A 26,866-nucleotide genomic window follows, 5' to 3' on the forward strand; every position below is an offset into this window, starting at 1 on the left:
CATATCTAAGAATAAATAGACCTCAAGGTATTGGTTTGCACTGTTTCTTTAAAATGTTTATGTGAATTGTAAGTGCAGGATCTTACTGCTTCTCTGATAAGTATGCCACTGAGCTCATTTCTAGGCCCAAAATGCATGTTAAATACGTCATAGGTAAATTTTATTTTTTCATTCAGAAGAACAGGGTTATGCTTAGGATACATTTTTTGTTCTCTATATTCCTGGAACATATAAGAAAAAAATAAGAAAAAATAAGAATCACTACACTCTGATTCCTTTTCCTGTTATCAGCTGTAAACTACTTCATCATAATAGACTCTGAATCACAGTATCATTATTCCATTGCTGGATAACCAATCCTCTGCATATATTAACAATAGTGCTTCCAAAGGATAGTTGTGATGTTGCTCTCTTTTCTTGCCAATTTGTAGACGAGGTTTCAAGGAAAACCTCTTTCATTTGTTCTTTGAACTTACTGGCTGGTTTTTGTTTTTTGGCCTGTAGTTATGGGGTTTTTTTTTACATATTAGGACTGCATACTAGTTATTCTTGCTTCTAATCTATTACTTTGTAACTGGGTTATTGCTCTATCTTTTGTGATTGATTCCATGGCTCAGTATTATTTGATGTATGTATTTATTAAAATTTATATCCTGCCTTCCTTCTATCATGCAGTTCAAGGCAGTATGTATAGGGTTCCCAGGTGATCTCTCATGCAGGCACTGACCTGACCCTTAACTTCAGCAAATAGATACACAGTTATTGATTGTTGTATCTACTTTCAGTTTTGTGGTAGATCTGAGATTTGGGCTCTACACAAAGAGCTCCGATTGCCCGCAGACTACATCAGGTGGCTGTATTACAAGCCTACTGGTGTTTTCAGTCTGTTCTTTTTTAATGGTTGTTGTCAGCTGCATTTAACTCTTGAAAGGTGGCAAAGAACACAGTGTTTTACATTCATATATAATAAGCTCGTGTTAGGATCATGAGATGCAGGGTGAGTGAGGCAGGATACACAAAGCCCTGGACTCTATGTGTCTCTATGTGAAAAGTTTGGCATTTCCATACCTCATGACAGGTCCTAATTTAGACAACATTTCCTTTCCATTTTTAATGTGTCAAGAGATATTCCAGAAATGGCTTACCACAACTTCTGACTGATCTTGTGCATTAACTCATACAGGAAATCCTATTTAACAGGTGCATATTAGTGCCTAGAAATATGAAAAAATTGGGTCACCTTCTGTAAGCATTTTTGCCCCCGTTCAACTACCAAAAGTAATTTAACAGAATTTACATTTGTACAAAATAAGTGTATCACTACTACAGAACCAAACCATTCCTACTCCTCAGGAAAAGTTAGGAATCGTGGTTCTGTGGATACCTCTTAATGGGCAATTCTTAACAACCTAACCACACACTGCAATGCTTAGTGTTCCCTGTGGAAGCCCTGACAGTTAAGGCTACAAGAACCAACTCAAGTTTGTAGTATAGCTGTAAAGACACACTCCAACAAAAACATACAAATACATATCTCTAGCTTATGATTCCCTTATGATCTGTCTTGTGATCTTATACTGCTTGTTTCTGAGAGATTCAGACTGCATTCTGAATGGTACTTATTTGGGAAGATGTTGCTTCCACTGACTCAGTGGAACTTACTTCTGACTTAACGAACTCTGCAAGCTTTGTATTTGATTTTGGTCATCTGATTTTGGAAGGAAAGGAGGCCGAAGCACTTTCAGGATATGTGGTATCTTAGCAGGGCAGTCTCCTCCTATCCCAGTCCACTGGAACCCCTCCAAACCCTGTCTCCAATGTTGATCTTCTGACCATGGAGAAACTGCCAGTGTGGTTCTTTCTGTACCACCCCCAAACGGTGGAGGATGCTCTATGTGCAGGGACCCACCTTTGATATTAGAAATGGAACTCAGCAAAATCCTATGGCCCTCTCATGCTGTCCAAGGGCCATCTTGACAGTACAAACTACAGATATGACATTTCTAATGTACTTTATTGGGCTTATCTTTTGGGGACAAGGAACTGTGGGCAAGCCATTATAAATTCCCATTTTACAGGTATGAAAGAAGTGTTACCCAAAGACTCCATGGTTAGAGACCCTACAGACAACTACTATAGTATAGATTCTGCCATATATCTATTACTTTTTAAATTCTGTTTTTATCTGCTATTGTGTTTTATTTACAGTTTGATGCATTTGTTGTAGTGTTTTAATGAAGTTTTATTTGTGATTGTAAGCTGCTTTGAGAGCCACTTTGCTTGGTAGAAAGGTGGGGCACAAATCAAATCAAACCAATCAATCAGTAAATCAATCAGTCAATGTAAATAGTACTTACAGAGAAGTAGAACTGATCAAGCTACCCTGTGGTGAACTCTTGCCTTGAGGTTGGTTGCCCATATGTGAGAGTTCTGACATACGTAGTTTAAGTGAAGCATGCATTTTATGTTTTGCTTTTTCATACCATGGCATTCTCAACACTTTCAGAGTAAACAGGACGAAATGCAAGGACAAGTCTCCCCCTCAAGATAAGCACAACAGTCATGTATGGGTTATAAACGGTATATTAAAAATATCACATTTTCTCCTTTCCAAAATCAGCTATGTAAGTTACTGCAAACCTAGTGAGAGTGATACTCATTTCACACCTGACAGGAAAGATGACAAAGAGCCATCTGGATAGCTAGCCTATGCTGTGGAAAGTGTTTTAGCACCACTGCTCCGGAAACTAAAGAGAAACCAGCCTTTAGTATTTTCAGAGAACTATGTCAACCATACAATGAGCAAAAATAGTACAAATATGCTCTCATTTGCTGCTTGACCTAAGGCTCATTCACACAGCTAGCACATAAATAAAATAGGGCTGTTATCTTCCTTTCCCTGCCTCCCCTTTAATATATGGAAGACAAAAATTCTAAATAAGAAACTCTCCCCATCTCCTCATCACTATGCTGCAAAGATCTTTTTGACTTCTATCTACAAAGAATACCATAGAAGTTAATGATTAGAAGCCCTGCCAGGGGTGTACAGAGCAGGCAACTCTAGACTGAACTCTATGGAACACTGAGAAATACAAAAAGGCATACCAGCTGATAGGAAAACAGCAAATACTTAAGCATCACCATTCATACAGCCATTGTGGCATTCTGTGAGGGTTGTTTAATCCTTCAACAAGCCACACTACTCAGTCCATGCTAATCAACAAGCCATACTACTCAGACTACATGTTAACCCTTGTCTAGGCAAAGTTTGCACAAATTACACTGGTATAACTCAGGGCGCATAACAAACCACCCTGGCTTTAAGAAAGGGCAACAAAAATGATCTAGGAGTTGAAAACACTCTCCTGTGAGGAGAGACTGAGAGAACTGGGTATGTTCAGCCTTAAGAAGAGAAGACTGAGGTGGGACATGATATCCTCAAAGGCTGTCACAAAGAGGAAGGTCAAGATTTCTTATCACTGATATCAGAGTGTAGGACACAGAATAATAAACTCAAGCCGCTACATTCAGGCTAGATATCAGGAAAAGCTTTTTCACTGTCAGAGCACTATGACAGTGGAACCAGCTGCCTAGAGAGGTGGTGGGCTCTCCCACACTAGAGACATTCAGAAAGGAACTGATGACTGAGTGAGAAGGTGTAAATTGGTTTCCTGCAAAGCAGGCGGTTGGACTCAATGGTCTTCTTGGCCCTTTCTAACTCTACTATTTTATGATTCTGTGGCTTGTTTTGGACATGTGAACTGGATATTTCCCTGGGAATTCAGTAATGGGAACTGTTTCCCCAAGGGAAAGAGCTTGTGTATTCAATGGGCTCTGTGTGCAGAAATGTAATAGTTACAGATGTTCTTATTCACTCATCTTGACATGCTATAATTGAAATGATGGGTGGTTTTGGTGACTTGGAAGAATTATCAAGGAACAGAATTACCTGTGTCATCAGAGTTAAAGTCCTTAGAGAGTGGCTGCTACTTAAGAGAGATTTCTCCGTAGAAAAAACCTTAGATTTGCAGAGCCTTATAGGGTATGGGCCAAAGATCTAAATTTAGTAGAATGTGACTCAATAGGATGTGAGAGTTTCTTTACAGGAAGTATTTCTCTGGTGGTTCTTCTGCTACTGTTATGTGCAAAAATGCCACAGACCAACTTCTGCTCCTTAATGTACCCATTCTGGGTCTAGCAGCCTGTACAAAATTTAATCCAGCAGAATAGGTATTTGCATTACAGGATCATAGTGACAAAGGGTACACAGAGTTACTATGGGACTGGGCCATTTGCCAGGAAAACACTCCATCCTGATTAATAAGGTGATAGATCCAGTCATTAACCCACACAGGGTTTGCTCTTTGGAATAAACTACAAACTGAGCTAGATGGAATGGTGGAAATGCAAGTAATTCAAAAATAGGCAACCAACTGACTGGGTAAACACATTAGTACTGGTGGAAAAACACAATAGCCAGTTGAGCATATATTTAGAACCAAGGGACCTCAATAAAGCAGTCAAAAGAGAGTGCTTTAAATTGCCAGCTAGAGAGGAGATAATGGCTCAGTCTGCAAATGTATACTATGACATATTTCAAATACTGATATATGCTGACATGTACCTGAAGGTATGATTCAAAATACTCACAGAACTCTCTGCACAATGTGATTTTCATTATCTTCATGGAGCTATAAAAGTCACTTGTGAAAAGTGATGATTATGATGACTCTTTTACAAATCTCATAAACATGTTTGATGTCTATTTTTATAGATAGCTTTTAAAGACAGTGCTTTGGGGCATGTAATAAATAGTGTGTATCATCAGCAACTCATGATGCGGTCTCTGCTTTTGTGCTCCTTTTCGAGAAAAGTGCACAACTTGGCACCCACAATCCTGAAATAGAGAACTCTCTTCTCTCTGCTGCTACCACAAGACAGCTGCTTCTCCAGCAACCCTCATACAGATCACACTTTCATGGTGCCTTTTGTATCAGGATTGCTGGGGAGGGGTGTGTGTGTGTGTGTGTGTGTGTGTGTGTGTAATTATATATGTGCAGTTCCCCATTCCAGGCTGTAGTACATGTGGCCCTTGGGACCAAAAGAGGCCAAAAGGTTGTTTACCCACATCTTCATGTGTGCTCTGTTTTTTGTTTTGTTTTTAAGAAGGCTTTTGGAAGGCCAAGGAAACAATGTTCTATTTTCTTTTTTCCAGTCATTTTAGTAACTGAATAGTGTTGAATTGATCTTACATTTTGTATGAAATTTATTGATGGCCTTAGTATACTATTCTTGGTTCAAAATAATTTTAGTTAATGGACTATGTAGTTGTCCAAACTGTACCATTTATGTATTTTATTTGTTTTATTGGTTTTAATTGTTCACCGCCCAGAGTCCTATATAGGCCCATTGGTGCAGTTTAAAAATAAAATAAAATAATGAAATGAAATGAAATGAAATGCTACCAGATCACCCCTGTCAACTTGCTTATTGACACTTTCACAAAGAATTTCAGTTGGATAGTAAGACAAGATTTAACTTTGGGGAAGCCATGTAGACGCTTTTACAGCAGAAGCTGATTCTATCTTTAATAATGCTTTCAATTGGTTTACCCAGAACAGACATTTCTCTGAGTGACCCATAACTCCTCCCTTGACCTTTGGCTGTTCTCTAGTCCTCTGGTCGAGAGGCTGATCTTAGGGACATATTGACATACTGCATATTTTTGTAAGAAATCAGCCATTTCATATTTGAGCTCTTTAAGAATTCTAGGCTCGATACCATCTGGGCCTAGTGATTTATTAACTTTGTCAGTAAGGTAAAGAACACCATCTTTTGTCACTACTATCTGCCTTAATTCCACAGATTCCTATCCTTAATACATAAATTCAGGAACATGTATTTGCTGTATATCTTTTGCTGTGAAGGCAGATTAAAAAATCCATTCAGCTTCTCTGCAGTCTCCTTATACTCCTTTAGTATTCCTTTAATTCCATTATCATCCAGTCTTCTGACTGTCCTGCCTAGCTGGTTTCTTTCTCCTGATAAATTTAAACAACTGTTTATTGTTGGCCATGATTTTAGTGATATGCCCAAATGTTTCTTTGCTTCTCTTATTGTCTGCTTGCATCTCTCTTGTGCAAGCTTGTACTCCCTTTTGTTTTCCTGATTTGGGCAAGATTTCCATGTCTTGGACAAAGCTTTCTGCTTACTAATAGCTTCCTTGACTCTGCTTGTTAACCATGCTGGTGACCCCTTGGACTTCACCCTACTTTTCCTAACTTGTGGTATGCATATCAGTTGCACCTCTATTATTGTGGTTTTGAGTTATTTCAAACCTTTGTGGATTTAACCCTCTTGACTAGGGGTGTGCAAGGAAGCCGTCAGATTCCCTGGGATTGGCTCCAGCACTCTGGTCCACTTTGCAGTGGTCCTGAGTCCGAGTTCCTGGTAAGCACTCCCACTGTTCGTGACATGCTTGCCATGTGCTGAGCAAGCAGTGCCCCTCTTTGGCACCCACCACCACCACCGTCAATTGGTCAGCAGGAATGTTGCCAGGGACTCCCACTTGCAGTGCTTCTCTTCTGTGTCCTGCAGGTCCTCTTTGCAGCTGAGGAGGAAGGTTGCTGGTTGTGCAAGTGAAGGGCACAAAGATGAGTATTCGTGGAGTTCCTCTTGGCATGGCTTGCTTTGCAGGACTGGGCCAAGCAAGAGGGGAATTCCACAGATGCTAGAGAAATGGATTCCAAAAGGTCTTCCCAACCCTACTTTAGATGCCCCTCTTCAACTTTTTTTTTTTTAGCAGTTCCCTTATTTTAGGGAAGCATCCTCTTTTGAAGTCAAATGCAACTGCGTTGAACTTCTTTAGCAATCTTCCACCTAACTATATATGAAATATGACAGTGCTGTGGTCACTGTTTCCCAATGGTTCAACAACATTTACATTCCATACCATGTCCTGGGCAACCCCACCTAGGATTAAATCTAGGCTTGCTTCCTCTCTGCTTTACTACAAGACAGAAACTGCCTGTAGATGGGAGAGCAATATGGCCAATTCTCACTTCTAGAGGCAGTGTGAGGATGTATCTCTATTGAGTTAATGCCTCTATGGTTCTCACCATTGTTGCAAGTTGTATTCCTGTAATGACTGTATCAGGCTAAGCCTTCCAGGACACCTGTAGCAAAAGCATACTTGTAGTTTAACTTTCCAAACTGCTCCTTCCTTTTCCATTTGTACTTAATGACACTCATCCCTAGAACAACTTTTCCCAACGTGGTCTCCTCCACATGTGTGGCTCTACAGCTCCCGTTGTACCCAGCTAGCATGACCAGTTATGGGAATTGTAGTCCAACATATCTGGAAAACTTCCGGTTGGGGAAGGCTTCCTTAGGGCTCTCTTTTATGCATTATGATGAATGGTGCCCACCAGGAAAATTATTCTTAGTGGCCAAGTATTTCCTTTTCAGCAGTACACTTTAATGAAAAGAGAGAACAATCTTCGAATACATAACATAGAACAGTTCCTTGGCAGGGTTGAGGAGAAGTGAAGATGATCCAACTTATTTAATTTATGAATGTTTGTAAATCTATTTGAAGATGAAAAGCCTTATCCATGTTCTAGGCATGATTAAATAATGAGGAGCAGTCAGGAGGTATGGTTCCAATTATGCTAATTCATCTGCAAGGAGACTGCACAGTCCTAAGCCTTCTGATAGTTAAGCTGAGGGCAGCCCATGCGGTCCTTTTAGTTTTGCCTGTATTTTGAATTTGCTCAAAGTTATAACAGTAGCACTGCAATTTCCAGAATGTAGTCAACACTTCATCAGCACTTTGCCAACCTAAAGATAGAGCATTCTTTCTTCTCATTAACACCACAACATTAAAGTCAATATTGTGACATCTGCTTAGGGTTGGAAATGGGAAAATCTATAAGATGATATTACAAACTAATGGAAAACCTCGGCTGTTCTCCGTTTTGGGAAAGCTAGTCATGAAGGCTTCTTTTGATGCTAAGGGAACAGCACCTGTAGAGTCAAATAAAAATAGAATTGTGCTGAATAATGGGCAGAAGAGGGCTTTTACAAATGCTGTGTGTGGCCACAGGTTGCCCAACCCTGTATTAGACTGCCAGTGTATTGCATGGCAAAAGGGCTTTGGGGTTGCCATTGGAAGAATGTATGACTGAATGCTTCCATATGAAACAAAATTCATCAGGTAGCCTAGAATTCTTCTTTCCAGCTCCCCATTTTCCATGTGCGGTGACAATTTTTATATGGAGGTCACACTGGAATCTGAATTAGTTCCGTCCACAAACGCCTTTACTGTGTGGAAGGCTGTTTGTCTAAAATGCCTCTCAGATGGATGAGGTAAAATGCAGAACCAATGTCAGCTCTGTCCTATTGCACACATTGGTGTGATGTTGACATTTGTGGTGTGGGTAATCATCAAAGCAGTCCCCATGGCTGTACCCCCAAGGACAGCCCAAAAATACAGGCTGTATCAACAGTCTGGTTCTAATAGTTCAATTTCCATCAGGAGCAGGTCTTTTGTAAAGCTAATGGGTCTTGATGTCCATTCAAGACCACAAAATACTTTGCATTACAACAGGAAATGATAGATTTAGCAGTTCCACAGCTACCAAAAAGCCACCGGGGTCAAATTTCCCCATGGGGCTTCTTGTTGAGGCAGCAGCTGACATTTGGAAAATTCAAGCCGGAACTTTTGTGTGAACCTGCTGCAGGTGTGTTGCTGGGGTGGTTGCCACATCAAACCTAAAGCCTGCCTTGAGGTCTGCACACTTTGTGAATCATGGCACATATTTACCCTTGTGAGGTTCACATGCCAGATGCTCCCTCTCAAAGCCTGCTGATGCAGGTACTCCTGTCTCCTTTGTGTCTACTAAGCAAGGGCAGGCAAGCAGGCAGATCAAGTCCTACCAGTAACAACAGACAATGTAAAAGAGAAAATGGGCTTCTTCAAACTGTATGTTTGGCGTATCATTTAACGCATAGCAAATGAAAGCTCATTAATTTATCACATCCCAACATATTGTTAAGAAAGAGGTTTTTAATGAATTTAACTACATAAAATAAGTTTCCATTTCCATATGCAGTTAATGCATCCAGCAATCTAAAAATTGCATTAATAGTGGAGTTTGTGTGTGCTGTATACTGGACAAAAGAAAAATGGGTCTATTGTGTCAGACAGGCAGGATACTTGGAGTCCCATTAATCTGGGTTGAAAGGGGAGAGCAACTGCCAAAGGAAAAATACTGCAATTTTTCAGCAGATCTCAATCAATCCGATAACAGTTTCACTGGCAACTGCACAATGCTCACTCTTGCAATGTATGACACTAAGGGGGCCAGAGGCAGTGATACTTGTTTTAATTAATATATGCTAGCTCAGATGGTTGGTAAACCAAGTACGGAGACAAAGAACAAGACACATAGATAAGCTTCTTGCACTTTTAGGGAATGAAATGGATTGAATCTAGCTAAAGATAAACATGCAAAATGTGAGACATGGAAGAAAACAGAAAGAAAGAAAGAATCAGAGAGGAGAGGAATTGGATCAGTGTTTTTACTTTAATGGCTGCAAAGCAAGTAATTGCAATCATAAAAATTCAAATAACTTTTAATTTTACAGGCTGGGCTTAATGTTCTGAGATCAGGAAAGAGATTCTTGGTTTTTTGCACCTCTTTCTTTAAAATGTGAAAGCTGACAAATTCTTGCTTTCATTGTTCTTCAGGACCTTTTGTAAGCAGTATGACATGACTATGGGAAAGCACGAAATGTGATCTATTTCCTTCTCAGATGGCATATCCAAGAAAGGAAAAGCATGGAAACTGGGGCACATGTGCCTGATGCAATCCTGCTTTTCCAATGTAAAAAGCACAGAGATTCCTTCTATTTCAGTTGCCTGTTAGTGAGCTGTGTGAATGCATGGCGACGCAATCTGCTTGCTTTCCCCCTGGGGTGTGCAGTTGCCCAGATCTCAAGTATGTTGTGCTGTGCTTGTCAGAAGCAGGGTGAAGCATCATGTGGAGAAGGCTCTGCTGCCTGTATGTGAGAGGAGCAATGGCAGCTGTAAAGCTGGAGGTCTGGCAAGCAGGATGAAGGAAGAAAGTTTATACTGGTTCAGTCCAAGGGCTGGCCCTACCATTAGACAAGCCGCAGATTTGGGTTAGTGTTAGCTGAAAGGACAGCAAATGGTTAATTATTTATAGTGCAATCCTGTGCACGTTTAAATAAAAAAATATTACGCTGGCTGGGGAATGCCAAGAATTTCTAGGTCATTTTTTTGGTCTACACATGCATGGGATTGCACCCTTAATTTATTATTGCTGTATTTTTATGGTCGAAGATTTTTACTGCTTGTGGGATTTTCTGTCTCATGGACCAAAATAACTTGTTTGGCTTTGGGCACTTTGCATTTTGCCTTGGTTAGATGGGTGGCTTCAAGCAGCAAAATGTCTTGAGCTGGACCGATTCAGCCCTGTCCTCCCGTTGCCTGCAACTCAGTGACAGAGGCTAAAAAGTTCAGGCTGATGCACTTCCTGGGCTTACAAAAAAGTAGACGACTCTCACATTTGACTGACAATCCATATATAGTGGTGCTTTCTCCTATGCAGAAGCTTCATTTGAGTAGGTATTGAAACAGCCCTTAAAGCTGCCAGGAGGGGAGGGGGAAACAGAAACACACTAATCTGAGTTGGAGCAGGGAGAATGACAAACAGGTTTTGCAAGGCAGTGCAAAGTCAACACGTGTGTACTTAATTATGTTTATGTACTTAAGGCTCCAGGAAATGAAAATACTGTAATCACATTGCAATGATTCTGGATTATGTAGGGCTTATTTGTGCAGTTTTGTAGATAGGGAAATTCAGATACCCAAAAATGTGCACTAAGTCCCAGGCTGAGCTGGAATTTGAACCCACATCTGTCAACATCTGTCAGGTAGAAGTTTAAGTGTTTGACAGTTAGTAGACTTACCAGCTAAACATTTTCCAACATTAGATCATTTCATGCTGCAGGTCAGAGTAGCATGTTTAAAAATATTCAAATATGAAGAATATTCATTGCAGAGACTTTAAGGGGATTCAGTTTAACATTCTTGCTTAGTTTTCATGAACAAGGAGATACGTTTTTCCAAGGAATGTAACTCAGTATGAGCACAACTCAGAGAACTGTAGCATCTCTTTTTACAGAGAAAAATTTGCACAGGAAATCGGTGAGCGTATGCGAGTCTGTGGTGAAAAATTTTCCACATTATTTTATTCATTTTTATTTTGATAGAAGAGAAATTCCTTTTGAACAGTCTTTCAAGGGTGAAGAAAAAGAGAAATTCACACAGACAGCATTTGGATACTTGTGTTAAATTTACATATGGCATGCTGTATGTGTACACAAGTATATTGCCTTTCATCATACAGCCCACATTCATGCCGATTCTGGCCTCTTTGTCTTCTTGCATGCCAAGGACATGAAAGGGAGACCGGATTGCCAGCAGAGTTGCTTTTCGTGCCACAGGCTGTGGCAGTGGCCCCCACCATCCTTATGAAAAAATGAAAGAAGCTGTGCTTCATTTTTTCTTGTGTTGAGCCCTTTCACAAGAAACGATGGAAGAATTTCATCTTCCTATAGAGAAGCTTGATGAAATGGTCTCCCAATTTCTTTGCCCATCATAAGTGTGGAGAATTTTAAATGGCGATTGGTGTAAAGCTCCAGTAAAGACTGGGCTTCACAGTGCATCCATTAGACCACATTATATACAGAGCAGCTGGCTGGCAAAGTATCTGGATCATTGCTCTGCTCTGCTTGTGATTGTGACCCAGCTTTTTGCAAGTTGCTTCAAGCCTTCACCAGCACAAGGAATTCTCACATGGGTCACACTTCGGAGGGTGAAATGTTCCTGTACATAACACAGTATCTGCAGAGAAAAGACACAGTTGGCACAATGGTTCCCTCTTCTGCCTGGCATTTGAGAGGAATTTTGTACTGGAGATGGAAAAAACAAGGAAGCAGAGAGCAAGGGGGCATGTGCACTGGCTTTGTTTGTAGCACAGCCATCAAGCAGAGACTGTTGAGATTTTATTCATTGCACTTTATAAAGGATATTGAGATTCACAGATGGAAGCCTTGCATAAGAGAGTGACAATTATTGTGACTGGAGTGAATAAGTAGTCTGAAGCAGTCTCAGCAACTAGACCAAGCGTCCAATGTTACATTCATCAGAAAAACTAGTAATAGCTTGATATAAGCAGCAAAGCATACAAAAATATGAGTAAAATTATCCATTTTGCAGTTGTTACACCATACAGCAATTGAGGAATGGTCCTTCGTGTATTACTTTTAACGTAGGGCCACCTGGCTACAGGAACCCTTCAGATAGTTTGGTTGGTAGCTCCCACCATTCCTAAACACTTGCCATTCTGGCTGGGACTGATGGGAGCTGAAGTCCAAAATATCTGGGGAACAACAGGTTGGGAACAGCTGGGTTGCAGCATAAGAGGCAAGAAGGTGTAGCTGTGTGAACTGGCACACAAATGTCCTCTTGGAACTTTCCATCTTCCAGAGTCTCGGTGAAGGAGGAAAAGGTGTCCCTGTCACTTCCAGCAGGACAGGACAAACTATTACCAAAGTACATGGCCACCACCCCTTATATTTCCTTCAGCATGAGCCCAGGCTTCTCAAACCTGGCAGACCATTCCCAGGACATAAGGAATAAAAGTCCTAGGTCTGACACTGTGAGGCTCTGGATTAGTACTTTAGAAGGAAGTGTGCTGGAGTCAAAACAAAGCCAAAGCAAGACAGAGACTGTGCTAGTCTCTCTTGCTTTAAACTCACAAGCCTTTGAAAAACACAAGGTGAGTTTCCTTAGCCAATCTGTAGCTGGTAGAACAATTTTCAGAGAGAAGGGCCGGAAAGTTCTCGCGGCAGCCCTGCTGAAGTCATTCAGCCTCATCAGTGAGCGCTCTGCTGGGGTCTTGAAGCGTGAAGCAATGCGTGCAGGGGCTTTAATAAATGTGTGCGGGGCCATCATCACAGAATGTGGTTTTCACAGGCAGCTGAACCTCAGAAAGAAAGTATTCCTTGACACCCTTGGACAGAGCTGCATATGCAGCAGCTGCGTCCATATTTACCACCCGTCCTAAAGCTCCTCGCAGGCTTCCATGAATGAGCTCCTATTTCCTCAGGACACAGCTCCATCCACATTCCCTGGACGACCAGCACGTCTGCTGGTCACTACTCCGGCTCTCATTGTCCACCTCCAAATTTGCTGGGTGCCTCTTCTGGTCTGTGTGTCAAGTGCGCTCTCGTGGTTCTCTCAACCTTACGAAAAGCATCTTCTGGAAGGGGTGTCCCCACTGCACATGCTCTACCTTTGTCATTAGGACGGGGTGTGCATGAACCGTGGGCGCAAATTAAATTGCTCTGCCTGACACCCGGAACCCTCAACTCCTATTCACCCTAAAGGAGTGTTTTGCTAATAGCATGGCTGTAAACTATGATCAGGAATTGATTTTAGCCTTGTGTATATAGTGATTTTCACTTCCATTGCACCCAGTGATTAACTACGAGAAAGAAAACAACTTTGTCTCTGTAATTGGATTTGAATTGCTCAGCTGAGAAGTCATTTGTTATCAAGTAGGTAATTCAAAGATATTAGAATTAATTGGCTTCCTCTTGGGAGCAACAGCTTTTGTTCAAGTTGTGTTTTAAGCTACGTACAGGGAACGCCACAGTGATGTACCAGTAAGTGTCACAAACAAGAGCAGAGAAAACGTTGTGCCATGAAAGAGAGGAATGCCAGTAAACAGGGCATTTGGTAAAGAGTGGATGGCTATGCTAGCTGTTACGTGAAATAATCAGATTGTGTGTTTGAATTCTTTTATATTATCTTTAATATGATTCTCTAGTATATTATTCATTTGTTCAGATTATTTTTATCCCAATCTTCAACCTAAAAGCTTTTCGAGCTGACAATCTATAAGACATAACACAAAAGGAAAAAAAAAATGGGGCGGAAGGAGGAAAAATGCAAGGTTAGGCATCAACCTTGGATTCATTTCTCATTTGTCAAACAAGACAAAATCTAGGGATTGCATGAATCCATGGCAGACTTGCGGATCACAATTAGCAAGAAACTTCCATGTTTCCATGTGGAACTGGGCCTTTCTCCCCCTCTCCCTCCACCATCTGCTGCTGTGCCGCCGCCACTGCCAAGCTGGGGAACATCGCGGGTGTTTCCACGGCACCCTGGGGGTCAGCTGACGCCCCTCCCCACGACCACCGCTGGACCCACTGGGGCCGGAGGACGCCAGGCCAGTCGACGATGCTGCCACCGGGGAGGACGCCGCCATCTTGCCGGCCAGCGAGGGCCGCGAGTGCTGTGTGCCACCCTGCTTCTCCGCCCTGCTTGCGCTGGGTGACAGCCACGCTGGATTGGGGCGGGGCGCGGGGACGGACCGCCGGCTTATCTCGCCAGATGTGGCCGGGGCTGGCAGCCAAAGGGCAATGGCGAAAGGGCGGTCGCTGCCATTTGGGAGCCGTTCGGGGGTTGAGCAGGGGCTGGGCTGGCCAGGGGCTATGTTGTTGGCTGACGGGTGAGAACATTAATTGGATTGGGATGTGTTGGGGGGGGGGTTTAAGTGTTTTTACGTGTTTTTAATGTGTTTTAGCTTATATTTTAATGGAGTTATTCTCAGCCACAAATATGGGGTTGCCTGGGGAGTGCGTGGGCGCCACCATCGGGGTGGTTATGGACAATGGATGTTATGGTGTTGGGGGGTCTAACGTGTCTGCGTAGAAGAAGGAGGGACAGATCGCTAGCACCTGTTCCTCCTTCTGGTTGTTCCCCCAGCCTGAGGGTTCCCGGTAATCCTATCAACCACCCCCCAGGCCTGTCGGTGCTGCTGCTTAATGCCAGGTCGGTCCACAATAAATCTTCCCTCATACATGACTTGATTGTGGATGAGGGGGCCGACCTGGCTTGCATTACAGAGACCTGGGTGGGCGAGGGGGGAGATGTCTCCCTCTCTCAACTGTGCCCGCCCAGGTATCTGGTCCAGCACCGACCACAGCTGGAGGAGAGGGGAGGGGGGTCGCTTTGGTTTATCGAGCCTCTTTTTCCCTCACAAGGCTTCCTTTCCTCTCGAGGCCAGGTCTAGAGTGCCTCTACTTGGTGTTGGGCGACCGAGACAGATTGGGGATTCTGTTGGTGTACCGTGTACCCTTCTGCCCAACAGACTCCCTGCCTGAGCTGACGGAGATCATCTCGGATTTGGTGTTGAAGACTCCCAGGATGTTGGTCCTGGGGAACTTCAATCTCCACACCGAGACGGTTCTGACCAGGGTGGCTCAGGAATTCATGGCCTCCATGGTGGCCATGGCGCTGTCTTAACACATCATTGGCCCGAACCATGAACGTGGACACACTCTGGACCTGGTTTTCTCAACAGGGCAGGAAGAGGGTGATCAGAGGGTGAGGAACTTGTGTCTGACACCCCTGTCATGGTCAGATCACTTCTTTGTGAGGTTTGAGCTCGAGAACGGCCTTTCCCTCTGTAAGGGTGCGGACCTGATTGTGCTGGTCCACCCTCGGATCCGGATGGATTCCTGAAGGCCCTGGGGGATTTCCTGGTTGATAAGACTGGTGCTCCTGTCGATGCCTTGGTCGAACTATGGAATGGGGAAATTACCAGGGCTATTGACACGATCGCTCCCAAGCATCCTCTCCCACCTGGCAGAGCCTGTTCATCCCCTTGGTATACACCTGAATTATGGGCGATGAAGCAGGTTGGGAGACGTCTAGAGCGTAGGTGGAGGAAATCACGGGATGAATCCGACCGAACACACGTGAGAGCCCATTATCGGGCCTATGCTGTGGCGGTGAGGGCGGTGAAGAAGAAATTCTTCTCCACTTCCATTGCCTCCTCACAATGCCATCCGACGGAGTTCTTTCAGGTGGTACAGGGGCTGGTACATCCGGGCCCAAAGAAAGATCTCGTGCCACCCTCGAAGGCCCGCTGTGATGACTTCGCCAAGCATTTCAGGGAGAAAATCGCTCAGTTTCATCACGAGCTGGACTCTACCAGCGAATCAGATTCTACTGGGGAGTTGCGGGATTTGGAGTTGGAGGCACTGCTTTGCAGTGGTTCTGCTCCTATCTCAATGGCCGATTCCAGAAGGTGGTGCTGGGGGACTATGGCTCTGCGCCATGGCAGCTATGCCATGGAGTTCTGCAGGGATCCATTTTGTCCCCCTTGCTATTCAACATCTACATGAAACCGCTGGGAGAGGTCATTAGGAGGTGTGGGCTGCGGAATCATCAGTACACTGATGATACCCAGCTCTACCTCTCTTTTTCAACCAATCCAGGTGAGGCGGTGGCTGTACTGAACAGGTGCTGGCCGAGGTAATGGGCTGGATGAGGGCCAATAAACTGAGCCTCAATCCAGACAAGACGGAGGTCCTGTTGGTAGGTGGGTTGGGCTTCGGGATGGGGAGGCCTGGACCTTGACCTGAACAGGGTTGCACTCCCTCTTAGGGACAGGGTTCACAGCTTGGGAGTGCTCCTCGACCCAGAGCTGTTGTTAGAAGCTCAGGTGACCCCAGTGGTGAGGAGCACCTTCCTTCAGCTGCATCCCTACCTGGAGAACAACTGTCTGGAGACTGTGACACATGCATTGGTTAGATTTCTGTAACGCGCTCTCCATGGGGCTGCCCTTGAAGATGGTCCGGATACTTCAATTGGTGCAAAATAGAGCTGCCAGGTTGTTGACGGGGACTTGGTGTTGTTCTCATAACCCTAGTTCTCCGTCAGCTTCACTGGCTCCCCATTGAAGTCTGGGCCCAATTCAAGGTGTTGGTTATTACCTATAAAGCCCTCAACGGCTTGGGACCTGGTTATCTAAAGGAGTGCTTGCATCCATGTATGCCCTCCCGCCCCGAGACTGGCGGACGAGGCCCTTCTCCGGGAGCCCTCTGTGAAGGATATTAGGAGGGTGAGTACCTGGAGGAGGGCCTTCTCTGTGGTGGCGCCCCACCTGTGGAATGTTCTCCCCAGAGAGGTCTGCCTGGTGCCGTCCTTATTTGTTTTTCGGTGCCAGGCCAAGACCTTTTTATTTAAACGATATTTTAATTGTTAATTTGGTTGTTGTTATTTGTTGGTTTTAAATTATGGCCGAGATTCTCTGAATTTTTAATGTTGTTCTATTCTACGTTTATTTATTTTCCTTGTGAGCCACCCTGAGGCTTCTGCGATGGATGCGGCATAGAAATTTTATAAATAAATAAAATAAATAAATGTTTTGAAAAAAAGCATGAATGGGAAACAGGAACAAAGAAGTCATTTGCTGTAACCTAAAGAATTTTAGGTTCACAACTGGGATTGATTTTACTGTTTACAATTTTTTCTTATAGTTACTGTCTTCCCTACTTGTCCAAAGATTTAATCATAGATGGTCTTCTCTATACTAGCACTACACCTTTAGAGCTCCCTTCCAAAGGAATGGTACCTGGCCAGTCCCTTCCTCACCTGCAATATCATGGCTGCTTCAGGTACTCAGTTTTCTTCACTGAAGCATGATGCTTGTTTGTTTGAATTAAATCTAGTGGCTTCTGGCATAGTTAAGAGCTACAGGGAACAGATGAGTGGGAAGGCAATTTTAAGCGTGGAAATATGGTCTCTCATGTAGGGGCTGCACCGTACCTGTACAACACTAAACGGAGCTAGGATAGCTAAAAATCCACCTTCTCCTTTATGAATCTGCATGTAGGTGGAGATCTGTTTTAGGGGTCTCATTAGTCCTTCACAAGGTTGTGTATCAGTCACTAAGGATATGGTTCAAGATACCTTGCTTTGGCTTCAAGGGTAGTTCGGAAGAAACAAAACAGCTTTGTCACAGATAATATAGCGTTTAAATAATAAATAAATAAAGCGATACTAAACAAGCAAAAGGAAGCTTATACTCTCCTTATTTGTGGCTGTTTTGGTTCCTTGAATGGACCTGGGTGGGTGCCGTGGGCCTTCATGTCTGCATGGGGGAGCAATCCACCAACTCCTCTTTCCAGGTCAAGTACAAAAGACAGCTTCTCTTGTCATGGATTTTATAAAGTTCCTTTCTTCCACTGTTTCAGAGTTTGTCAGTACACATAGACTGTAACTCTCCTTCCTGGGAGACAGGAAATACAAAGTTGTTTTAGTAAAGCACACAGTTAGTTTTTCCCTAAAGAAAACACTTGGGAAATTCACTTCAGGGCAATCATCCAAATGAGCTGAAAGCCAGAAGGTCGTGGGATGGCTGCAAGAAGCTATCCTGGCTTCTGGACACTGAGAACGTTTACTATACTACTTGTAGAACCTGAATAAGCTCCTCACCATTCTTTTGGTAGAGCCCATACAATGCAGGCTGGGAATGCAGGGCAGGATCTTTTCCCTGCCAGTGTCCTGACTATGGAATGTAAGTCACTTTGCACACTTTGGCCTGAAAGTAATCTCCCAAATAATATTGTTAAAAGGTTACTAAATAAGACTACCAGTGGTTGTACTTGCTGTTCTAAGGTGTTAATGGATTACCAGTGCTTGGTTGCAAGTTTAATGTTCGTGTTGGCCACCTCAAGAGGGCTAATTATGTTTGTAAGCAGGCAGAATAAACCTGGCTTTCTCAACATGGTGGCTTCCAGATGCATTGCAGCGAAATTTCCATCATATGCAGCCAGCATCTGGAGTGGAGAAGACCAAAACAAACCCACAAGTCTTCTATTCTAAGGCTCTAAGATAGCTTTGTATTGGCTGCCATTTTGCCTTTGAACCATGTAATATCCACTAAAATTTGCAGGATGTTTGAGGGTGCAAATGATCATAGCAACTTTGCACATATTCTGTGAAAGTATTTGATACTGTTTAGCTAGGATAGCAGAAATCACTGGTAGCACATTGTTCTCCCGCTCTCTTTCTCTCTGTGCATAAACACACATGCACACCTATATACACAGTGCATCATGTTTTATCCAACAGGAACTGAGGCTAAGGGACCACTCAGCTTCCTTTGCTCTGAAAGCAATCAATTTAGGAAGCAGCCTGGCATCCTTGCTTGTGGCACTTTCTACTTTTTTTTTTTTGTGACTGATAACATTTATTTCGCTGTGCAACTGAAATGCCAGATCAAACTGGTTGTGGCAGAACAAGGCCTTCTAGCAAGAGTGGAAGTCTCACTGCAAAGCTATCATTACGCTGTTTGAACTTGAAGATCACACAAATGTTATTAAAATGGACATGAGATCTTGCACCATTCTGCAAAGCCCTGGCCCCAAGCACTGAGCAGCTAAATCACAGTGCTTTTGAGGTCGTAGCCTTTGGAGACTCAGATGTTCAGAGCAAGAGGGAGGCAATCCCACAGCAGGAGGCTTCTGAATCACTACTTCAGGCTGGCAAATGTAGCAGTGATCATACATTTCAGGCATAGAGTTACCAGCCAGGCAATTCATTCCTGCTGCTGCCACCATCAAGCAGGTGAATTGAATGGGCAGGGAAGAATCAGTGCTGCTGTACAGTCATCTGCTTCTGTCTCCATCACTGGATGGGTAGACAAATGAACAGGTGAGCTGCATGGCAGCCACACCTGTACGGATGTCAGGCCATCTGCTGTCACCACCTGGTAGGCCTAATAGAAGGCAGTTTGCCCAGGGCTCCCTCCAAGCTGGTGTTGGCACTGACATTAGGAACAGCCACCCTATTTTGACTCTACAGCAAATGTAATCATATATGATATCCGTACAAGAAACAAAACCAAAAAAGGGAGGAGCTGAAAAATGAATATTGCAAGTGATGGTGAGAAAGGAGTGCTTTTTCCTTCTGTTAACGCTGCTGGATATTTTGATTATTTTGCCCAGTCCATTCACAACAGAAGACCACCCTTGATTAACCATTCAGGATTTTTTTTTTGGAAAAAACTGATCTGTACATTATTAAAGGTTATTTTTTAAATCAAAGTGTAATACCCACTATAAAAGCAAATGGCACAACCTGTAATAAGCATGCATAATAACCAAGCTCTTGTAACAAGTTCCATGGAACCAACAGCCACAGGCCTGAGACATGCACAGGAATGGGAAGTATTCCAGTGCAGCAGTGCCAAAGGAGGTCATGCATTAACCATGAACTCTAGAGCTCTATGGAAACACCTTTAGGCAAGGCTATTCGGGCATTCATTTCGTACACTTTAATTGTCCAGTAGCTGAAGTTCCCTGGGTAGTGCACCAGTTTAAAATATAAAATAAAAAGTAGCAACAAAACCATGATAATAAAAAAGTCAGAAAAAACTGCAGCATCCCATAGTACAACCAACCAACCAACCAACCAACCGACAAACCCTTGCTTCATGTGAAGCAAGACTTATATCTCTGCATTCTTTCTTGCAACAGAGCAGGATCTTGGGGCTCATGCTTCTAGTTGCAGTCAATATTTCACTCTGTGAGCAGCAGTCCAGGCACAAGAGAGAGAACAGTTGTTTCCTTACAGATGAGTTCTGTGTTTTGCTAAATTGACACTCCAGTGGAACAGACCGGAGGCAGCTGCGCATAAATGCTGGAACTGTGCTCATACCCCCTGCAGCATTGCAGAGACCCCTCAAGTGCACAACTTGACCAGCACCCCTAAGAATATGGCCCCCAACGTGATGGCTAGCCTGCGAGGCCTACTCTCCAAGTCTCTTCCCAGATGAATCAATGCTAAGTGAAAACTGTTGGTATAAAAATGAAGTATTTTATAACTATTTACCAAGAGTGTGGGTTGTTTTGCTTTGCTTTGTTTTTACCTAGAAGGATTTTTCTTTTCTTTTACAGATATCGTCAGTTCTGGAATATGGCCGCATAGTAATTTACACAACCAGCCTCCGCGTGGTAAGAACAACTTTTGAAAGATGTGAGTTGGTTCGAAAGATTTTCCAAAACCACAGAGTGAAATTTGAAGAGAAAAACATTGCACTGAACAGTGATTATGGCAAGGAATTAGATGAGAGATGCAGAAGAGTAGGTGAAATTCCATCTGTACCAGTTGTGTTTATTGAAGGCCAATATCTGGGGGTAAGTAGAATCTACATATCTGTCAAGGTCCTATAATGTAACTGTTTAATTTATAATTATGAGAGATCATTAGGAATACTCAAATTAAAAAACAAGGTGCATTCACTTTCCAAATAAGATAAACAGCTTCATTTCTTGCATTTCTTTAATGCCATACAAAAAGTTAGGAACTAGAAAGAACAGAGTCTGGTATGATGCAGTCATAACCAATGCAAACAGAATGACTTATTCATATGCAAATATAAAAATGTGTGTGTACAAATTCTATTACACAGGTACTTTATTCAAGAACTACTGGCTGTAACCCAGTCTATCTCCTTCAGAGTGACATAAGAATAACCAACCATACCTCAAAAGAACTAGCTGGTTCCTTTGATTTTTAGGTCAAGTAGTTATGTTTAAGTGTTACAGTGAAGTGTTGCTGTACCTCATTCTGATTGCAGTCATCATGATTCCACTCAAATGGTCACAAAACATATTTTTTTATTTACAAAAGGAAGCTCCCTATAGGGGGCCCAAAGCTGCATATTTGCAGCTACTGATAAATATCCTAAATAGGCAAAAAGCTGGTGCATGTTATCACTGGATCTGTGGAAAAACAGTGTTGGTGTTCAATTGTGCAGTTGAGCCTTCTGTAATGTACAACAATTTTCCAGTTCTGCTTGAATTCACGCTCCTGTCTCTGCTCGTGAAGAATGGGCAATGAAGCCCAATCGTGCATGAAATGTGCAACGGTGGTTCTGGCCTGTGATTTTCAAAAGTGGCGTATGGTACCAAACTGTGGATAATCATGTATATGTGATGATAAAAGTGATTCAGATTGGATTACTAGAAACATCTGAAGCTGTGTCTTTCCCTCAGAATTCTGAATCTGAACTATGCCTCATAATATCAAGCGCCGTTCTAGCTCATGAGAAAGCTTGACATGTATAATACAGCTTAGCAGGTACTAAGGGAGTTCCTCATTCATACAATTAAACCAGCTTCAGGTTGGGGGAAGAGGCTGATGGGAACCAGGGAAGTGAGCTTTTAAATGGACCAAGCAAGCAATACAATGGTTCTTTCAAAGGGCAAGCTGCATTTTCTAGTGTATATATACCCTATGATTGAAGAGGAACACATTTTCTACATTTTTATTTCGTATATGAAGAATAAACAGGTTGCTCCTGGAAATAAAAAGGGTAAAATGAGAATAATCCATGCAACGCAGGGTTGAGACACAAAGTGCTTCTTTACATGAGGTTGTTGACCAAGACTTTGGCTTACGGATTCTTTGCAGAGTTAGGACCAGCTTCTTTACTTGAATTTTTTGTTTGTTCCCTCCTCGTTTCTCTGCCTTTTTATATGTTCTACAATATAACCACAAGGTGGTGCTACAGTATACTGGAGTTGTGAAAATAGAGGCACTTTTCATTTTGGTCATTTTCACCATTTTCTGGTACTGACGAAGTTTTTTCCCTATTTGCCCTCCTGTCCCCTGAGATTGGCAACAGAAGCCCTCTTCCAGGAACCCCGGAGGAGGGCCTTCTCTGCAGTGGCACCCCAACTATGGAATGCGCTCCCCAGAGAGGTCCGCCTGGCGCCGTCATTATATGTTTTTCGGCGCCAGGTTAAGACCTTTTTATTTAATCAATATTTTAATAAGTTTTAATATCAAATTTTATTATTGGTTTTTATTAATTGCAGCCAGAGTGGGTCATCAATTTATTTATGCTGTTAGCTATCCAGAGACGTTAGTAATTGGATGGCATACACATTTTATAAATAAATGAATAAAGACTCAGAAATGTTCAGAAGGCATGGGAGAAGGCCTGGATGTAGATGATATGTAAGACAGCCACAAACTACTACTAGTGAGGAATCACAAATGTGCAATAAACACCTTGTGTAGAGAAGCCCATAGGTGAGTCTCTTGACATATTTCAAGGGTTGCTTATCAAGAAAAACTCCAGGGGCAGCATCCATCTGCATCATTTCCCTAACACAAATCATGTGCTTGTAGAAACTGGGCTCTGAACTGTGTGCAACAGGGAAATCCCATTTCGATTGGTACAAGCATGGTTGCGCAACTGTTTGCTCATAGTGCTTGTGCAATCAGATATGTGTCACACTTGTGCAAATGGTTGCACAAGTAAAATGCATGGCTGGTTGCATAATGGAAAGTTCTGGAGATCTTTGGCTTATTTGGGGTTGCAGAATGATATCTTTGGATACTGCCTTCAGCTTGAGATTTGTGTATGAAGCAGATTGGAGGTACCTTTACAGTGCTTTGGAAAGACTCATAGCCAGAGTGATTATGCCAATATCAGGAGAGGTTTTAGACCATGTTTCAGTTAATCTTGTTGTTATATGCAAATATGCTTATAGAAATGCTCAATTTCCCCAACACACACAGCAGTGACATGAACTGAAAGCATGCACTATTTGTGCGATTTTATTTTTCAAGGAAGCCTGTGGACATATTTTCTGGGCATTTGAATAGCTTTTAAATTTTTTAGTCTCTCTCGTTGAAAGCCTGTATGCTGAGCATGGTATAATTCTAGTTGGCTTGCTGAGTAAACAGTGTAATGTACTATGGCTGCTTTTATCAGAAAGTCATGAAACAAAAGCCTTCTTCTTTTTTTTAACCACAGGCAGTTATCAGGAACTATGATCTCATCTTTTTAATCCAGATGTCAGAATATTGCTGGAATTAACCTAGCAATCCTCAAAGCTAAGAGAGGATGCATCCCAGAGTAATATATGATTTATATTGTTTTTATTTAGCTTTGTTTTATTTTGTATCTTTCTTTTTATAGTACAAATCCCGCAAATGTGCTGCAGAAAGCTGACTCTTACATTTATAGATAAATCATTTCTGTTATCACAGAGAATATAAAAAGTCCTTCTGTGTTTTCCCTGACAGATGACCAATATGTCTTGTTAACGTAGTTCATACCTTCTAGCATTGCTTGAAGGAAACTGATTTGGAAAATACTCAGCCTTGCAGCCCCATAGATTGTGAGCTGATGCAGGGAAGAGACTTTCAAGAAGCCATGATGGCACTCAGGAGGAACTTAGCAGAAAATATTTATTAGACAACAATCTCACAGAGGAAGCCGTATCTAAACCACAAGTATGGTTACATGTGACTGCTGCAATTTCCTCAGTCTCAGGGGCCCCACAAAAGGCAGAAAATGTGCGATCATATGTAAGCAGTTACATACAGACTCACCTGTTTGCTTCTTGATGTGAATATGAAAGAGATGGAGCCCAGCTGATATTGTGTGGAGGATTTTTGGTAGTTTTTAGTCTTTGTGTAGTCTTTAGTAATTGTGAACTATATATTACCCCTATGTTAAATGCCTTTAGATTGAAATTGGAAGTTTGTTTAATTGGCCAGTCCTTCAATCAATGAAAGATAGTGTCTTCTTTTTAAAAATAATATTGTGTTTTTCCAAATAAACTTATAAAATCAGTTACACATTGGTTTGCTGTAAGGGTACCATGTTGAAATATTCTGATAAATTATGAGAACAGACAATCATATAAAATTCAGACCAAATGGTAAATTATTTGAAACTTCTTACTATATCCTAAGACAACAAATGTCTGGCAGCAGACAATGGACTAAAGGCTAAAGGTGTATCAGCTAACGTTTCAAAAAAGTTGTTGACAGACTTATTGATTGGATAAATAATATCATGGCATGTCCATAATAATATGGATAACCTGGCTCTGTCTATATTATTATGTGTAATTTAGTATGTCTTTGCAGCATTCATTTAGCAGAAGATGCTTGGATCTGAAAATGAATTATGCCCTCTGCTGGGATAACAGTGAAACAAATTTAATGAAATTATCTCACTTAGGAGTTTAGATAAGAATGAACATGTGTATTTATCATTTTAAGATATCGACAAGAAAAAATGGCAATTATAAAGGTCAAGCAAACATATAAATATACCCAGCAAGCTCACCACAGATAAATATATTTTTCTGAAGCTATTCAAAAATACTAAATTACTCCTGCAGTCATTTTTAGGATGAGGCAATCACATGAAATGAAAAATTAGACAGGTCTGATGAGCTTATCCCACATTTACATAGAGAAGCAAAAGCAGCGGTGGCATTTCCTGGGCCAGGAGACAACTCCCAGCTTTACAAAAACTACTGATAGAAGCAGAGTGGCTAGCCATCCCTTAGGAAAAAAAGAACCATCTGTTAAAACCCACCCAAGATGGAGCACTCACATCAGCTTCCTTGGTGTACCATTCCCTTTCTTTAACTGTACAGAGAAGGCAAAAGGTATAGAGAATAAGACACTTCGATTGAGAGAATATTATTTATGGAGTAATGCTAAAGGAGCCCTTAAAGGAGCTCTTAAAGGAGCCCTTGCCTTTGTTGCACTTTTCCCCATATGACTGGAACATGGTGGCAAGGAGAAATGGTGCCTTCTTCAAAATGCAGCACTTAGAGGTCGAAAGCCATGGAACTTAATCTAAAACAGCCCACACCTCCTGGTTTCAAAGACAGCAACATGGATTGTGACAAAGCTGATGAAGAAATAGTTCTGGCTGTGTACAGCTCTGACTTGGCAAGGGGGGGACGATGCTAAGAAAAGGGACACTAGGATCCTGAGAAAAGCCAGGTGGTGCTTTTCTGTGCCACCATCCTTGTAGACTATGAGTCAGCAGACTTCTTGGTGTTAATTGCATGCATGGCATCCAGTTGTACCTCTGCTTCTTCATTAATTCCGTGTGTGTGGTGTGTGTGTGTGTGGGGGGTCTTCTAAGTGTGGAAGCTCCAGGTTTTGGAGGGCCCTTGGGAAAGGCACGTTGAAGGCCCCCTTCCTCAGCGAGTCCACTTTTTCATTGCCATTGTGACCAGCTGCTCTTGTGCCTCGTCCTCAGGGCATGGTGTCTTTCCACGCTTGCCCTTGAAAATGGCTTCTTCTTTCCCTCTCCAGCTGTAATCTGACTGAAATTTGTCACACATGCACACAAACGGCAACTAGGAGGCTTAGGGGAAAAACTCCTTTTTGTGCCAATGGGGATTATTCCCCATGGTTCCTTGCTGTGATTTTGGATCACAACTGGAGAAAGATGATTCAAGCCCCCTCTTCCCACATGGAGCAATCCTGAGAACAACCCCCTTTAATTAAAAACATGCCGCACATTCAGCACAATGAATGGTTGTGCTTTGAATGCCCCCTAGAAGATGACTTCCACGTTCCCATTCCTTTTGTGCAGGTGAACTGCTCCCTTCTCACCTCTCCATCTCATTTTGATTTGGGAAAGATTTTGATTTCAAAAAGTGATACTGCTTTATTCTTATCTTTCTCATGTTTTCCTGTGTGTGGCTTAGAAGGAAATCACAGCAATTCTATTCCCCTTTTTAAAGCTGGTGTGGGATTACCACTCAATCTATACATATGCTGGACTGGGACCTCTCAGAAGGGAGTTTAAGTTTAGAAAGGAGGAGGAAAGTTAAGTTAAAGAAACACTGATCCTCAAATCACACAAATGCTAGATATGGCAATAAAGACTAAACCTGTAAACTGTAACTTTCCAGTTTGTTTACAGGTTGAAATTAGCAGTTTATTAGCCAGTTAAGAAAGACTGGGCAGTTCCATGGCTGTTCGCCTTAGAATGCAATTGCCTAAGATACAAAGAGTCCTCCATGTTTCAGCATTCCCCAGACAACAAGGTTGACAGCTGGGGAGAATTGGGAGTTGTCCCTTTTTCAGCCAAACATGCACAAAGTTGCTGCTTTAGCCTATGAGATCTGATAATGT

General features: G+C 42.4%; 1 protein-coding gene across 1 annotated transcript in view; it reads left to right on the forward strand.

Moving 5' to 3' along the window:
• The window catches only part of GRXCR1 (glutaredoxin and cysteine rich domain containing 1), a 37,363-nt gene that overhangs the window by 7,189 nt on the left and 3,308 nt on the right, over nucleotides 1–26,866 (forward strand). The window contains exons 2-3 of the mRNA XM_044418271.1: nucleotides 841–850; nucleotides 20,851–21,090. Coding sequence (XP_044274206.1) covers nucleotides 841–850; nucleotides 20,851–21,090 — 250 coding nt within the window. The remainder of the gene's footprint in view (nucleotides 1–840; nucleotides 851–20,850; nucleotides 21,091–26,866) is intronic.

Source organism: Varanus komodoensis, unplaced genomic scaffold (genome assembly GCF_004798865.1).
Source record: "Varanus komodoensis strain SLA01 unplaced genomic scaffold, ASM479886v1 scaffold9, whole genome shotgun sequence".
Classification (NCBI taxonomy): Eukaryota; Metazoa; Chordata; class Lepidosauria; order Squamata; family Varanidae; genus Varanus; species Varanus komodoensis.